This window comes from Glycine max, chromosome 13, assembly GCF_000004515.6.
Source record: "Glycine max cultivar Williams 82 chromosome 13, Glycine_max_v4.0, whole genome shotgun sequence".
Taxonomy (NCBI): Eukaryota; Viridiplantae; Streptophyta; class Magnoliopsida; order Fabales; family Fabaceae; genus Glycine; species Glycine max.
Window position 1 is genome coordinate 35879454 of NC_038249.2, and position 13181 is coordinate 35892634.

Below are 13181 nucleotides of genomic sequence, written 5' to 3' on the forward strand. Positions count from 1 at the left end.
TCTTTGTGCATGTATTTTCTTTCCTTTATTCCCGAGATTTGATCACCTTTATAGAGATTATTGATCTATTTCGTGAATAAAAACTTTCTCTATAATTGTGCAGAGATACAAACCTAGTGTCACGACCAAGATCGAGGTGAAATAGCAAAAATTCTTAAGAAAAATGGAGTTGCCACCAACATTATTTGATTTAGAAAAATATTGGGAAAAACCATAAAACCATATTTGATTTACGAAAACATGATAGGTTTGGGAGTTTGTTTAATGTTTATGCAAATTAAACACGTTACTCGTTCCACCATGAATTAAAAACCAAATTTCCAATGCATTATGAAAAGAGAAGGTGGTAGCAGTAGTTAAAAGAACAATAAACATACAAGACGAGAGATTGAATTATATGCATGTGCAATTATAAAAACCTTTTGCAAAGCAACCTTTTAAAGCAAGTTTGAAAGCTTCGTCCAATAAAACACGAGAGGAAAGGATAGGGAGAAAAGAACATAAGGGTTTATACTGATTTACTCAATAAAGTTACGTCAACAAACAATAATCTTATATCCAAGATTCCAAGTGGTACAAGGAACATTGCCACTTAATGAATTGTTTGCAATTTACCTGTCATAAGAAAATATGTCTTAAAAAAATTATTTGTTTTATAGCATATTTCATAAAACTAGAACTTAAAAAATTAAAAATAATGTATTGTTAAGAAATACAACAAAATACATTTTGTAAGTAAGATAATTAAGGTGATACATACTTAGTGTTGTTTGGTTTATACAAACGGTATACGTTTCAATTTGACATAGAAGAAGAAAGGGTGAAACAAAAGACAACTTACAATTTCTGAAGACATGGAAGACCCGAAAAGTTGGATGGAATTGTTCCAGGTAGTTTGTTGTTTGATAAGTCACTACACACATCCCCATAGGTAAAACAATAAGATCATATGCAATCCATGTAATCATATTTTGAAGATTTTCTCCAACCACTTAACATAAGAGGAAAATATCCACAACGGGAAACCAAATAATTGAATGCAAGACCAAATTTGTTTACTATTTAAGCAATAGAGGTTCTTACATGGTTGTGATATTGTCTGAAAGCTTATTAGTAGGAATTGATTCATGCAACTGAGGTCACTGGAATATAAACAAACATAAATCAGTAGAAACCATTACAAACAGTCTTGAACTGTCTTTTAAACAAGTACATGACATCTAACTCCTCATTTTGTCTGGTGCAGCCTACAGTTAGAATCCAAAAACATTAATGCATAAACTGAGTTAAAAGAAAATGAGATAACTAAACTTACATATAAGCAAGGTGTGTTATCCTGCTGAAATCAGGACGTGGTCCTTGCAATTTGCAGTTCCAAAGGCTCCTGGTAAAACCAGGTAACCAATAACAATATTTAGACATGTGTCAACCTTACACTACGATAATTTCTTCTCACCGAACTAAATAATTTGTTTGAGACAAGAAATTTTATTGAGCAGAACAAAGTGAAAAAAAAACAAGGAGTGACAGTTTTTTATCCCTCAAACAATGAAAAAAGAAAATAGAGGAAATAATAAAACTTTTCCATAGCAATTTGGATATCGGGCAAATGCAACAGTTACAGCTTATTTTACCTATGAGGCAATGACAATATGCTCATTGAATGTTATGAAATAGTCATTTGAACAAAGCAAGCAGATCATGTTATACTAACTGAATCAAACAACTATGGGTGTGTACGTCATTCTTTTCACTTATGTTTTACAAAGTGGTGAACCGTCTAAATATCATTTTTGAGAAACAATATTTATAATTGCATTTTTAAATGTTTTGTCGTTTATTTTTAAGCTCCTTGCAATGTTTTTCTCTAATTGAAAGATCTATACACAAGAAATCACAAAGGTTTTAGTATCTTAAACTGGTATTTAACACCATACACTAAAATAAAGGCTCACGCACCTAAGCTTGTAATGGTACGGTAACATACTTACAAATATATATACACACACACAAAGGTTGTTCCAGCATCCAAGCATCATTTGGCATTGCCATTATGCAGCAGGAGTAGTAGTAGTACATCACCAATTTTTGAAGAATATAATGCCTTTCATCTTGTTTTCTCTGCTACCGGAAGCACAAGTTATGATAGAAAACATGCATGAGGAGAGGCTTTAGATTGTTAGTTGAATCCTTTGATTCATTTGTAAATCAAATGAGTTTACTCTTTATTTTGTTTTAAAAACATATATGATTTGAAAACAAATTTACTAAAATTAGTTTATTTCTTATAATTTTATTTTCTCATCTCAAACATTTTTTTAAAAGCAAAGTTAACAAGCATTTTTTATTTTAATTTTATTTTCTCCTCAAAAACCGTTTCTAAGATTGGTTTACAAAATATCTTTTTTTAAAACAAAACACAATAAAATTAACAGAAAAATTTTGTTTCTTTAAAGTGAAAAATAAAATTTAATAACAAGTTGGAATTGAAAAGTTAAATCATTCATTTATTATTTATCTTTAATATATTTTTGGGGTCACTCATTGTTCTGTTTTCCAAACAATACATCATTGAGCTCAACCAAGGAAAATAAAATGTGTAAGGACCAACAAAAGAGTGGGAAAGAAAACAACTATTATATATTTATATTTATACTATTGCATGCTGCTGAACATTGACCTGAAACAATAGAAAGAAGTGAAATGAATAGGTAGTATGAAGAGAGAAAGACTTGAGGGACATTTCTGTAGAGATCAATGCAGAGTGAAGCATAATAGCAGAAGTGTATTTAGTGGTAATTACTTTTCTTTTTCTTTTTTCTTTTATGCTTTCTGAATATTTCACTCCAAAGGTTCATATATTTATAATGAATATTAATCCTGCCATTAACCACAGAGCCAATACTACTACTCCATAAAGTAGCATCACCTAAATCATTAAAATCAATTGCATTGCCTCTTCAATTTTTCAGCCGGATCAAGATTGAGCAAGAGATAAAGGTTGTATATTGTTGCCTCCTTCACAGTATCTACCACCAACTGAAGTTATCAGGTATACATATTTGCATACCTTACCTATCCAAAAAAGATTTTAATGCCATCAATTTTGTAACAGAAAAATACCATTAATCTCAACATACATTTTATTTTTAAATTAAAATTCTCACCTCCTGTAAGTTGTTGTTTTTTTCCTTTCTAAAACTTCATTAGATATTAATTAATTTCGTGTACACATCAAAGCTTATTAGTTGAATGTAAAACTTAAGTGCAATTTCTAATTAAACAACAAATCAAATAATGGTACCTGGATCACCCATTGGGATGACGAAACAGATTGGATTCTATCAGATTATTAATATGTTTATCCTGTCTCTTTTGGCAAGTAAATGGGTTCAGGTGTGTGGATCAACTCATCAGCTTATTTTTTTTATTTTTATTTTTATTAACACCATAGATAGACCTTCATAAATTATTGGTCTAACACTATATATACTCTATGGGAAGGTAATCATAATGCAAATTACCTGGCCAAGCTGGGCGGTAGATGTGATGAGCGATTAGTCAAAATAAAAGAAACTGGAAATTGAAAAATCAAAATCAGATATTAGTTTCTAAAACAATTTTTTTAAAAAAAATACTATTATTAAAAAGTATTTTTTATATTTGTATTTTTGAAAAAAAATGTAAAAAGAACATTATTCCAAGTTAATTGTAATACAAGAATACTATTTTGTGATAATGAAAGACTTGACAATTATCATGATGTTTGGTCCTCGGGAGTTGCTAGGTGCACCCGGCATTATTGTTGGTGCACCTAGTACCCTACGTGCAAAGATAAAAATACCCCCAAGTATATTTAAAGTATTTTTTGTGCATCCAACTCATTCTGCTTGATCCGCATATGTGATAATGTGATCTATATATGATTTTGTTGATTCATAGTTGATCCGCAAGTTTGTTAAGGATCAAGTTGATCTGCAAGTTACTCACAGATCAACTTGATCCGTAAATTTGTTACGGATCAAGTTGATCCGTAAGGCTTCTAAACTTCAGAGTAGATAAAACTGAGTATGGAATACGAGTTAAACGCATTGACTCTGGAAGAAAAAAAAGACAAAGCTCAATAAACTTCAGAAATGTTCACCGAGTAAATTAAGAAAGAAGAAAAGAAGAGTAAAAAAAATCGAGTATTAAATACGAATCAAACGCATTTGACTTTGGAAGAAAAAAAAACAAAGCTCAATGTTTAAAACTTCATAAACGTTGAGGGAGCAATTAGGAAGGAAAAAGAAGAGTTTAAAAAAATGGTACATTGAATACGAATTAAATTTAGAAGAGGAAAAAAATAGTGCTTTGAATACGAATTAAATGCAAAAGAGGAAAAAAATGGTGCATTGAATACAAATTAAATGTAGAAGAGGAAAAAAAATGGAAAATTAAATACAAATTAAATGCAGAAGAGGAAAAAAATGGAAAATTGAATAACTTAGTTACAAAATGCAGGAAATGCGCTAAAAAGAAGAAGAAACCGACACAGTGAATTAATTGAAAAAATGTTAAAGGAGAAAAACGTTTACATTTTCATGGTAATGCACGCAGAGACTTTCGATGCTATAGAGAGAAGCATGACCGTCGTCAGCAAAAACAACTTCCACCACCGATCCAACGTCAACAACAATTTGCTCGCTATTCGCATCCATTGAATTGAATTAAATTTCTCTGATGTGTTTCACTTTATTGCAGAGAGAGAGGCTTCGATTTTTTCAACCACAGTGACGAAGAAAAGTTCTTGAACCAAGAACTGCAATACCCTTGATCCGTAAGCCCTTTAAGTTGATTCGTATAAGGCTTACGGATCAAGTTGATCTGTAAAAGGCTTACGGATCAACTTGATCCGCATTTGGTCCGTGAATCTTACACGGATCAACTTGATCCGCATGAGACTTTCGCGGATCAAGTTAATCCGCGAGTGTTTTATGAATCACCCTGATCCGCACATATTACTAGTGGAGGGGTATTTTTGGCATTATCAAGTGATGCTGGGTGCACCAGCAATAATGCTTGGTGCACCTAGCAACACCCTTGGTCCTTTGTTCAAAGCTCCAAATTTTCACTTAGATGTCTCGCGTGTGTGCAATATTTATATATATTTAAATTGTTATTATTATTAATGTTATTATAATAAAAGATAGATATTAAGAGTTTAATTTGGAATAACTCATGCACATTGTTTAACCAATTAAGTTAAATCTTATTAGTTGTTCTATCGTCTTTTGATTAAGATTACACAAAAGTAATTAATATATGATAATGGAAAATTTTGAGTTAATTTGATAGTCAATTTTGGTTAAGAATGATTGTAATTTCTTTACTTTACAGTTATTTTTAATGAAATAATAAAGAAATTAATATCTTTGTAGTTGTTGATTAGGATAATTCAAAAGAAGAAGATTTCAAATGTTTTAGAGAAAAATTGAGGCAAAAACGGGAAGAAAGGTTTGGAAAAAAAGTTAAAGATTGGGACAACCCGCTTAGCGTATAAGACAGGCCCAACGTGTCTTCTCGTCTAGCGATCAGTTCACGCTTAACGCAAAGAAGACCCACGAAGAAGCCCAAAGACGCGCTTAACGCAAAAGCTCGTACTAAGCGCGAGATGACGTGAAAATTAAGCTACCTTAGGCTGAGTATCTCAAGGGAAACTTTTTTCTATGTTCATTAACCCCTTCTCTTCCTTTATCCATATCAACCCCTAAAGTGTAAAACCTACAATGAGAGACTAAATCCCATTGTTGGGAGTCTCACATACCAACTCTTGTAATGTAACTATTTCTTATGATCTATTTAATGCAATCATGTTTCTATTGCTTTCCATGCTTAATTGTTCATTATGGTCTAGTCATCCATATAGTATTTAGGGGATAATGCATTAAAAATGATTATTTTTTAAAGAACCAGAAAGAGTACCTAAATGAAATTATTGCTATAAATAGATTGATACCTGTTTAGCCCAATTCATGCATCTCTAATCTTAATGTGATTTATTATTTTTTATCTTTGTAAAGAAATTTGAGAGAAAATAATAGATAGATTAGACTCTTTATACGAGAAACCAAATACATATTGTCTTAGTAGATATGGATGGAAACAGACATATCATATCATTAGATAAAAAAAATTATTAACATTACATCACTAGTTTTGGCATGCTAGACTCCAACATATTTAAATTATGAATTTATCTTTAAACATCATTATTTTTATCTTCTACATTTCTTATTTCTTTTAATCTCTTATCTCTTTACATTTTTATCTTATCGTCTAATCTTCTATTTTAAATTTTTTTATCATTTTTATCTCTTATTTTCTTTAAATTTTACATTTAAATTTTTTTATCTCTTACTTATAAATTAAATTTAAATAAAAATAAAATTCTTGCGGATTCGAGGTTGAGACCGAGTACTGTGAAACAATCGTGGGTAAGTATAAATATATAATTGTAATCCACTCACAAGTATAAATATAACTAGAAACTTTTCTTCAAAAAAAACTTTTTTTTGCTACAAGAATTTTAAAATAGATTTTTGTAATTCCAAGATGAAACTGTCAAGTATTTATGAAGATGTTATTCAGTAAATTTTTAAGAAGAAAATATCTTCTAAAAAGTCAAAACAAACGTTAGTATCCCAATAGTCTCCCGTCAAAAAATAGTTATTCCAATAGTCATTAATGGTCAAGTCTTTTTTAATATTACTTTTACATTTCTTCAAAGATAACGCACACTTCAAATTTCACCATTAAATAAGGTCGATGCATTTTAAAGGGTTTAGTTTAATTAATTAAACATAGTATATAAATATTTTAAACGTCCTGATATCATGTTTATCTTTAATCTAAATTATTTTATATTTAATATTTTTTTACATATATTAAGAAAAAAAATTTAATAGCTCAATTAATTAGACAATTTGCTAAAATATCCTTATTCTATTTTTTAATTTCTATAAATGCATTATTATTAAGTACTCCAAAACAATAATATTTATTTAGGAGAAATTAGAATAAAACATTTAAAGTTTCATTGAAATTTGATGAAAAAGTCAATCAATTTGATTTTTTTAATGCTGACAGGCAAATCAATTTGAAATAGAGGGTGTATTAAAACAATATTTTAATATTATACATACTAAATGCACTAATCTCACCAAATGGTCGAGGGACATTTATCGTCTCTGACCTTAAACAAACCGTTCAGAATTGTAAAAAATGTCGTGAAAAAAAATTATTTTGAACATAAACAATGTCAAGGAGGTTTTTTATTTTATGTTTGTCTCTTTGTAATTTGGAGCATATAAATACGTAAGGAATACCTCTCTTCCATGGGATCTATCACAATAGAAAGCAAAGCTATATAGGATTATTTCCCATATCAAGAAAATGAAAATCCCTTTTTATTTTCCCATCCTCGTGCTTGTTGTCTTCATTGCTTCTGGTAAGCACTACTCCTCACAAATTCAAGATATTCAGTTCTATTTTGTGTGTTATGAATTTTGACAAGATTAATTATGTATTTGACTGAATATATGATTTGGTGTAGGAAAACAAGTGCAAATGACAGTGGTACCAAATTGTGTGGTAGAAAGCTTGTCAGTTCATTGTGAAATATTCAAGAATCCTTGCGAACTTCTTTGCCAACAACATTTTGGATCACCCGCAGCACATGGAGCTTGTGGCATTAAGTTCCATGTATGTGTTTGTTATTTATGTTAAATATAAAGTTTAACCATAACAATCACAGCTTTCATACCTATTTAATAGTATGTAAGCCGATGAAAAAAATAAATATATAAATAAAATGACTTCATTATTAGACCCAATCACAGCGTTCAATGTTGGCTTATTGTGACAAATTGAGCAATCCTTGCGACTTTCGTTGCAATAAAATTTACGCACCATAAGATGCATACTGGAACTTGTGACTCTGACGAACAATTGTGTTTTTGTTCATATTGTAAACACTAAATCGGAACTTTCACATCCATTGAATGTGTGAGACGATGAACTGAAAAATTATATAAATAAATTGGTTGCATTACATTAGATCCATATCATATACGAGATTGGGTTCAGACCAATCTCACCGATTCTCTTTCTTTTAATTGGTAATTAAGCACTACTCGTGATAAAACTCAGCTAGTATTGATTTTCTTTCAGATCGATTTTTAAGGTGTTTAGATTAACGTGATAAAATACCTCATACTACCGACAATATTTAATGGGTATTGTTAACCACCAGTATAATATTGATTAAAAAGTTAAAATAAAAAATATTTAATGTAAAATTCATAGGAAAACATGAAAAAAAAAAGTTGTGAACATCACAATTTTTATGCATTGCAATAAAAAATTTCTTCTTTTATTTCATAACCGGTTAACCTTTACCATATTTAATAGTGAAATGTGAGGAGCCTGTTATCTTTGAATAAAAAGTAAAAGAATTAAAAAAAGGGTTTATGAGCATTAAATGATGAATGGATTGACTCAATTAATTATAAGATACGCTGACGTCTTTTTATTAGTTTTTAAAGATATTTTCTTATTAAAAATGTACCAAAGAGTCATCTTTAAAAAAGCGGTTACATAGACACATCAACAATGAAATTTGAATTTTCTTTTTACAATTTAAACCTGAGAACTTATAACAAATTTTATATTTTATTTTTAATTTAATGTTTTATTGAAATACCACTTTATTTATAATATTTTTAGTTCAATCCTTATTTTATTTTTTATTTTTAATTTTGAATGCTAGCTTATGTGATTGCCTCTCATTTTCACCGTCTCACTACTCTGAATACTCTCACTTGCAAAATAAAAAATTAGGGTGTGTAGGAGACTGGTTGGGGGATGACGATACTAGGGTGGGGTAAGCCTAAGAAATCTCAACCAGTGCAGATTTAATCGTCAAGATCAATTTCTGTTTCTAATTGCAGAGACGTACGTAAAAGGAGGAGGAATTGACGTAAAAATATTAATCATTTATTACCTTTTTATTGTTATTTATTATTGACAAAATTACACATAGTTATACTCTAAACAATCAATGCTATAGTTATACTCAACACAGTTATTGTGGGCAAAATGCTAAAACGATATTTTTTTAACAAAATTGTAATATTTTTTAATTCTTTTAGACCTACATACATGCTGGATTGACCTTATTTACAAAAAAAGATTGATGAAAATTTACCATATTTCAAAAAATAGAAATTCATGCAAGACACAACAATTTTTATAATCTTCATCGGCAAAAAAAAAAAAACAGCAAAAATATCTTAACAAATATTATATTGATCTACGGATGGAATTTTTAAAAAGGGGCTTGAGGAAACTTGAACCCAAGATCTTGGAGTGTTTTAAATGTTCATTAACCACTAAGAACACAATTTATTTTAATAAAATATATAATATAAATTTAGTATATATTATTCTTAATATGGTCTCACATTTTATAGTTTATACTATATTAAAAATAATAATAATACTATTAATGTAAAATAAAAATTTATTAGAAAAAAAACACAAAAATTAAATATTTATTTGAGATAAAAAATGTATTTAAGCAATATATATATATATATATATAATCTTAAATTAATCCAAAATTAATTTTTACCTATTCATATACACAAAAATAGCCTAATTTATAACTCGACAGTTATATTGTGTGAAAAATGTTAATAACAATATTTTTTTTACAAAATTAAAATATTTTAGAATCCTCTTTAGACCTACAAACATATTTTAGATATGCAATATTGAATAAACACATGAATATAGCTAAAAATTGTTCTCACATGAGTAATTTTTTATACTCTGTTTTCTGATACCTTGCATATTGTTTTACAGATCCCTTGGTTTTGTTACTAGTTTAAAACAATAATTGAATTTCGAAGTCAAGAAGCAAGTGGTGTGGCAATGGATTCTAAAACTGTTGAATCCAAAGTTGAACCTGTTTCAAGTCAATTTGGTCTTGGTTACATAACTTCCTATAAAAGCAACCTTGAAAGCCTCAAAACCGAGGTCCAAAAGCTGGAGGCTACCAAAAATAGTGTGCGAGACTCTGTTGATGAAGCTACAAAAAATGGAGAAGTGATTGTGAATGTTGTGGAGATCTGGCTGAAGAAAGTGGATGCCACTGTTGCTGAGGCAAATAAACTTATAATTGAGAGTGATGTCCATGCAAACTGTATGAGATACTTTCCCAATTTACGGTTTAGGCACCAGCACAGCAAGAAATCCCAGAAGATGACACAAAGATTTATCAAGTCCTAGAAGAAGGAAATTTCGATAGAATTTCTTACTCTAAACCATCAACACTGAAAGAGATTCAACAAGCATTGAAGGATCCTAACATCTTCAGGATTGGGTTGTATGGGACTGATGGTGTGGGCAAAACAACACTGGTGAAAGAGTTGGCCCGGGAAGTTGAGAAAGAAAAGATGGGTCATTTGATGCTGTAGTTATGGCCGAGGTATACAATTCTCTAGATGTTGAAAACATTCAAGGCCAAATTGCTAATGCCTTGGGTCTGAAATTGGATGAAGAGACAAAAGAAAGGAGAGTGCAACAATTGCGTCAAAGGATAAGAAAGGAGAAGAATATTCTTGTTATTCTGGATGATATTTGTGGGAAACTTGATTTGGCAGAAGTGGGGATTCCTTTTGGTGATGACCACAAAGGATGCAAGTTAGTGTTGACATCTGAATATCTAAATGTGCTTAAATGTCAGATGGGTACTCAAAAAGATTTTAAACTTGAGGTATTATCTGACAATGATAGTTGGAAGTTGTTTGAGAAGATTGCAGGTGATGATATCCGAATGAACAATAAAGATAAATCTATTGCACAAAATGTGGCCAAATGTTGTGATGGTTTGTCCCTTTTTATAGTTATTGTAGCAAAGGCTTTGCGGAAAAAGCATGTCTCTACTTGGAAGGAAAACTTAATAAAATTGAAAAGATTTTATGAACAAGGCTAGTTTAAGGAATTTGTCTGTTATCATATTATTTAAAAAGTGATGAACTAAAGTCATTGTTCATATTCATTGCATCATTTGGACTAGACCGCATCCACTCTGGGGAACTATTTTCATGTTATTGGGGATTATATGGAGATCTGCAGACATTAACAGAGGGAAGAAATGAATTGTACAAATTAATAAATGATCTTAGGGCTTCTTCATTGTTGCTTGAAGGTGAAATTGAGTATATTAGAATGCATGTTGCTGTTTGACATGGCTAAAGCAATGGCCTCTAGAACTCACCTGAATAATGAAGAACAGAAATTCACACAAATGGAGCAATGGGACATAGATCAGCTTCAAAAATGCCATTATATTAATTTGCCTTCATATAATATCGATGAGCTTCCTAAGAAGTTGGATTGCCCAGAGTTGAAGCTAATATCACTAAGAAGAAATCATGGCTACTTAACAATCCCCGATAACTTTTTCTCTGGGACGAGAGAAGTAAAGGTTAATAATTTACATGGAATGAGGTTTGCCCCTTCCCCACTACCTTCTCTTCGTCTCTTGACAAACCTTATATCATTGAATCTGTATGGATGTGTATTGGAAGATATAGCAATAGTTGCAGAACTCAGAAGGTTGGAAATTCTCACCCTTGAAAGATCTAAAATTCAAGAGCTCCCCAAAGAAATAGGACAGCTAGTTTGTCTTCGAATGTTAGATTTAACAAACTGCCATCAACTGAAAACCATCCCTGCAAATCTTTTATCAAGCTTAACAAATTTGGAAGAGTTATATATTGTTACGATCTGAGCTGATAATGCTGGGTTCGAGGCCAGCACCTCCAGAAATAAGGGGGAAGAAGAAGAGCAGAGAAGAAAGGGAACTTTGCAATTTTCATTCATTTATGATTCTGGCTTATTTACATACTTATTTATACTATCCTCTACTAACAGAATTTTTATCTTCTTGTGCAAAAGGAATATTACAGAATCAAATCCGTTAAGCTTGTCTCCTGCTCTAGCAACAGCATCACACGATAAGGATTGCTACTCAATTCCCTTCCTGCCCTCAAGCATAGTCTTCGAAGGTAATTTAGTCTTGTGACTCTCCTTTTGGGCTTTTCCTTGATCTGCACCCTTGTATGTCCTGCTTGCACCTCTGCTGATTGTTCTGTTTGCACCTTTGCTCTGTGGTCTGCTGCTTCCCTATCATATGGGTAATTGTAATATCCAATGGGAGGTTGAAGAAGGAAAAGGTGAAACCAACAATGCAAGTCTAGGTGGGCTAAGGAATTTGAATCAGCTAACAACTTTGGACTTATCAATCCAGGATATTTCAGTTTTACAAGAAGATATGTTTGTTTTTGGAAAGCTACGAAGCTACAACATATTTATTGGCAATACATGGGAATGATTTGGGGATGCTCGTGAAAATTCAAGAACACTTAAGCTTGACCACTCTTTGAAAACAAATATTTGTTTAAATCGTTGGGTACAATTGTTGTTCACAACAGTTGAGGACTTACGATTAGCTAAATTGAATTTTGGTAACCATAATAATGTGTCTTATGAATGGAAGGGGGAAAGTTTTCCACAATTAAGACACCTACATATCCAAAGTACCGATGCATTCCACAATTTGGAGACACTGATTCTTAGCAATCTGGAAAATAAGGAAGACATAAGCTACAGTACACTTCCAACTCATTCCTTTGAAAGACTGCAAGTTATTAAAGTCCAAGGTTGTCATAAGTTGAAGAAATTACTTTTGTATTCCCTGGCCAAAAACCTTTCTCAACTTCATGAGATGGAGATTTCTGATTGTGGAGATATGGAAGTGATTATATCCGAGGAAAAACTTGAAGATGAGAAAGAAATTCCCAAGATCACACTCCCTAAATTGCATTCTCTTACATTCTATAACTTATATACCCTTCGCAGTTTTTGTTTTCCATTGACAGCTGATAAGCATGATCAGTCAACTACCGTGACATTATTTAATCAAAAGGTAAACACATGAATAATTATACAATTGCTTCTTCACTGTTTAATTTCTTTAACTTATTTATGCAAAATCAAAATATTCAACTAGTACGTGCTTTCTCAAAAAATAAAAATAATAAATAAATATTGTACTTTGTCAGAACCCAATC

General features: G+C 30.9%; 1 protein-coding gene and 1 long non-coding RNA gene across 2 annotated transcripts; both read left to right on the forward strand.

Moving 5' to 3' along the window:
• Positions 1–7298: 7298 nt before the first annotated feature.
• On the forward strand, positions 7299–7874 carry LOC100779073 (uncharacterized). The gene is made up of 2 exons (XR_137160.5): positions 7299–7489; positions 7595–7874. It is a non-coding gene; the product is annotated as an uncharacterized lncRNA (long non-coding RNA).
• A 2101-nt stretch (positions 7875–9975) lies between these two features.
• Positions 9976–10520, forward strand: LOC102661819 (uncharacterized). Its single transcript, XM_006595365.1, has 2 exons — positions 9976–10206; positions 10278–10520. The coding sequence occupies exons 1-2, from the start codon at positions 9976–9978 to the stop codon at positions 10518–10520; spliced, it is 474 nt and encodes a 157-aa protein (XP_006595428.1).
• Positions 10521–13181: the final 2661 nt, after the last annotated feature.